The 2,984-nt window shown below is 41.0% G+C and overlaps 1 protein-coding gene across 2 annotated transcripts in view; it reads left to right on the top strand.

Annotated features, from left to right (window-relative positions):
- ACTN1 (actinin, alpha 1) overlaps positions 1-2,984 on the top strand; it is a 48,412-nt gene that overhangs the window by 44,182 nt on the left and 1,246 nt on the right. The window contains exons 19-20 of one of the 2 annotated variants that reach the window (XM_009883488.1): positions 84-149; positions 1,364-1,522. In XM_009883488.1, coding sequence (XP_009881790.1) covers positions 84-149; positions 1,364-1,522 — 225 coding nt within the window. The remainder of the gene's footprint in view (positions 1-83; positions 150-1,363; positions 1,523-2,984) is intronic. The other variant, XM_009883489.1, reaches the window with a different exon arrangement.

The raw sequence follows: 2,984 nt of genomic DNA, 5'->3' as shown, positions 1-2,984 counted from the left end.
AAGTCTCCTGTGGGTTCATTTCTCCCTGGACTGGTCTCCCTTTTCTCTCTTGGCTTTTTCCATCTTTGCATCATTCCCTGTAGAAGAAGACTGGTATGATGGATTGTGAAGATTTCCGAGCCTGCCTTATCTCCATGGGTTACAATATGGTAATGTAGAGCCCTCTGTCACTCCTGTACAAAGCGATTCTTGTAGGCACCTTCAAAAATAAAGGGAGAATGTGTAGTGAATCAAGGTAAACACAGCCTTATTTTCCAGAATTATCATTAATTGATGTTAAATGTAGTATTAGTAGTACATGTAAAATTCTTGTCTCGCAGCAGTAGCTGAAGGTAAAAAGGAAATCATTGTCTAATTCCTGTGTATTTCAAAAAAGAATTATATTTATCAAGCTGTGTAGCTACAAGGAAGAAACAGTAAACTGACTCTTATCAGTACCTGCGCTCTGCACAGCACACACAACCTCCCCAGCCCTAAGTATCAGAGAGTGATACTCATCAAAGGGCAAGAGAAGAGCGTAGTGCTGAAATATTGAGCTGTACTCTCAGTATCTTTGCTCCTGATGTCAGGAAAAGCAGTGTTTATTCATCTTACTTATCAGCCCAGTGTAAATACAGACCCTTTAGTGTAGCGTGCCAAGCTGTGGTAACATTTGATTAGACACCTTAATAACTCTTGAAGGTGTACTGTTCTAGATGTGTTAGAAGACCCTGTTCCCAGGAGAAGAGTCAGCTCTGCTCTCTCCTCCTCCTTACCTGGGGGGAAAAAATTCCCAGAGATGAGAATAGGTGCTCTTCTGTTTATATGCAAAAAAAAAAAAAAAAAAAATGCAGAAAACTACACTACAGTGTTTTGGCTTCTGTAGCAAGCTCCTCTGTAGGGTCTTCCCTGTAAAGGCTACTTTCCTGGGCCACTCCAGATATGCCAGCCCTTCTTTCCAAAGCCTGTCTAGTTAGGATGAACCAGATACTATTAAAGACGCCAGAGACATTTCTTCTGGTGGTTTCTGCTCTGGCAGCTGAAGAGAACTGTAAAAGTTCTCATTTAGTAAATGAAAGTAAAAGGATTTGAGGAATGCACGTCTTCAAATATTGCTACAGACATCTAACACGACATGTATTACAGAGAAATTTGTGTCTTCCCCTGAAGTCTGTGTGACACTGGTCGCTGATAGGAGCGTTGTCCTAGAGCTGGGTGTTGTCCAAAAAGAGTATCCCAATTAAAAAAAAAAAAACCAACACAGAAGTGGTTTCTGTTTGGCTTTGTTTTTCTAGCTGTGAGATGTGCTGCTGAACAGTTTCTCCCCACTTTCGTAGCACTGCTGCCCAAATGTCCAGGCTTACATGACTCTCTCGTTCTGCAGGGAGAGGCAGAGTTTGCCCGCATTATGAGCATCGTGGACCCTAACCGCTTGGGTGTAGTGACGTTCCAGGCCTTCATCGACTTCATGTCCCGGGAAACAGCAGATACAGATACTGCTGACCAGGTTATGGCTTCCTTCAAGATCCTGGCTGGAGATAAGGTGAGGCTACACACCTTCCTTTCCTGCATCTGCACGGCTTCTGCTTTCCTTTTTCTCTCTCGTCTCTGAGGGAAGCACTATCTAGCATGGAGGGTATTTTCACAGGAACACTGTGCAGTGCTGGAGGAGTGCAAGGCAAAAGTGTGGGTTAATGAGCAGCCTGCCAAGGCACTTGAAAGTCCTGTTCAGCTGTCAGTCAGAACTACACTGCCCACTCTTGCTTTAAAAATTTAATTAAGAGCTTGGTCGTGATTTGTTATTTTAAAATGTATGAACAAATTCAACAGATGGTTCTTGATTAGTCTTGAAAAACTATTAATTACTGACAGCTGTAAACTTGAGGTGATCTTTCTCAGATATACATGTGTCACTATCAGTTGTTATACAATAGTCGATTTTCATTGAGGATATGCTGTATCTGCAAGAGGAGCATCTTTTAATCATAGAAATTGGTTGAAAGTAGGAAAACTCACAGGTTGATACTATAAGTATTAATTTTCTAAATTTGCATCACCAACAGAACCAGCCGATAAAAAAATTATGTAATCTTATTTTTATATAACAATCCCCATTAATCTTTCATGTAATTGAACAAATAACACATACATGTAATATTAATGTATTTCTATATTTGCTAATGATTTTATTCATCTCACTTGAAATGTGGGATACCATTTCTCAGATTGTAATGAGTTACCCTTAAATCCAGTACTGGTTTCCATGTTTCACTAATAAACTTTTCATAATCTGTAATGTGGAAACCCATGATACCAATCCTTTAGGCATGTGCCTGAGTGAAGCCAGTCCTATTGTCTTTCAAGGCCTGAAAATTCCACATTATTCAGATAAGCTACTCGCTGAATAAATAGGTACTTTTGGATACAGTATTGCTTATTAACTCGATTACTCTGTACAGTATGTTAAATATACTTGTCAGTGTTGACTATGCTGTAGTGACTGTAACATGAATCACACAGTGTTTCATTATGAAGAAAAATACCTCTTACTCACTCCAATCATTAAACTAAAAGGCAGGGAAGGAAATAAAAGAATAAAAAGTCACAGGAGAGAGAGAGGTGTGAAACCTGAACCATTATTTAGTTGACTGCAAATGCCCATGAGTCAGTTAGCTAAAGACAACATACTGGTTCGCAAACAGGCAGCTACTGTTACCTACTGCATGGAGAGAAGCCAAGCTGCCTCACGTCACTCAGTGAGTCTCCAGAAGCTGAATTTACATAAGAAGTTGTGCTTGCTTATTAAAAATGTCTGCTGTGAAAGGCAAGCATTGTTGGAGGAACTGTGAAAGCAATACGAAGTGTTTGCTTGTCGGCTGCCTGCATGGGTGCCACCCACCAGAGCTAGTGGGGATGGCTCCTTTCCTTGCTCTGGAGTGGGAACAGCAGCTCCAGAGCAGCACAAGCAGCTGTTCCCTCCTGCCAGCGAGGGGCAGGATCCAAAT

Source organism: Charadrius vociferus, unplaced genomic scaffold, assembly GCF_000708025.1.
Source record: "Charadrius vociferus isolate BGI_N301 unplaced genomic scaffold, ASM70802v2 scaffold34, whole genome shotgun sequence".
Classification (NCBI taxonomy): Eukaryota; Metazoa; Chordata; class Aves; order Charadriiformes; family Charadriidae; genus Charadrius; species Charadrius vociferus.
Note: the sequence above shows the minus strand (reverse complement) of the source record. Positions and strands in the feature narration are given on the sequence as shown.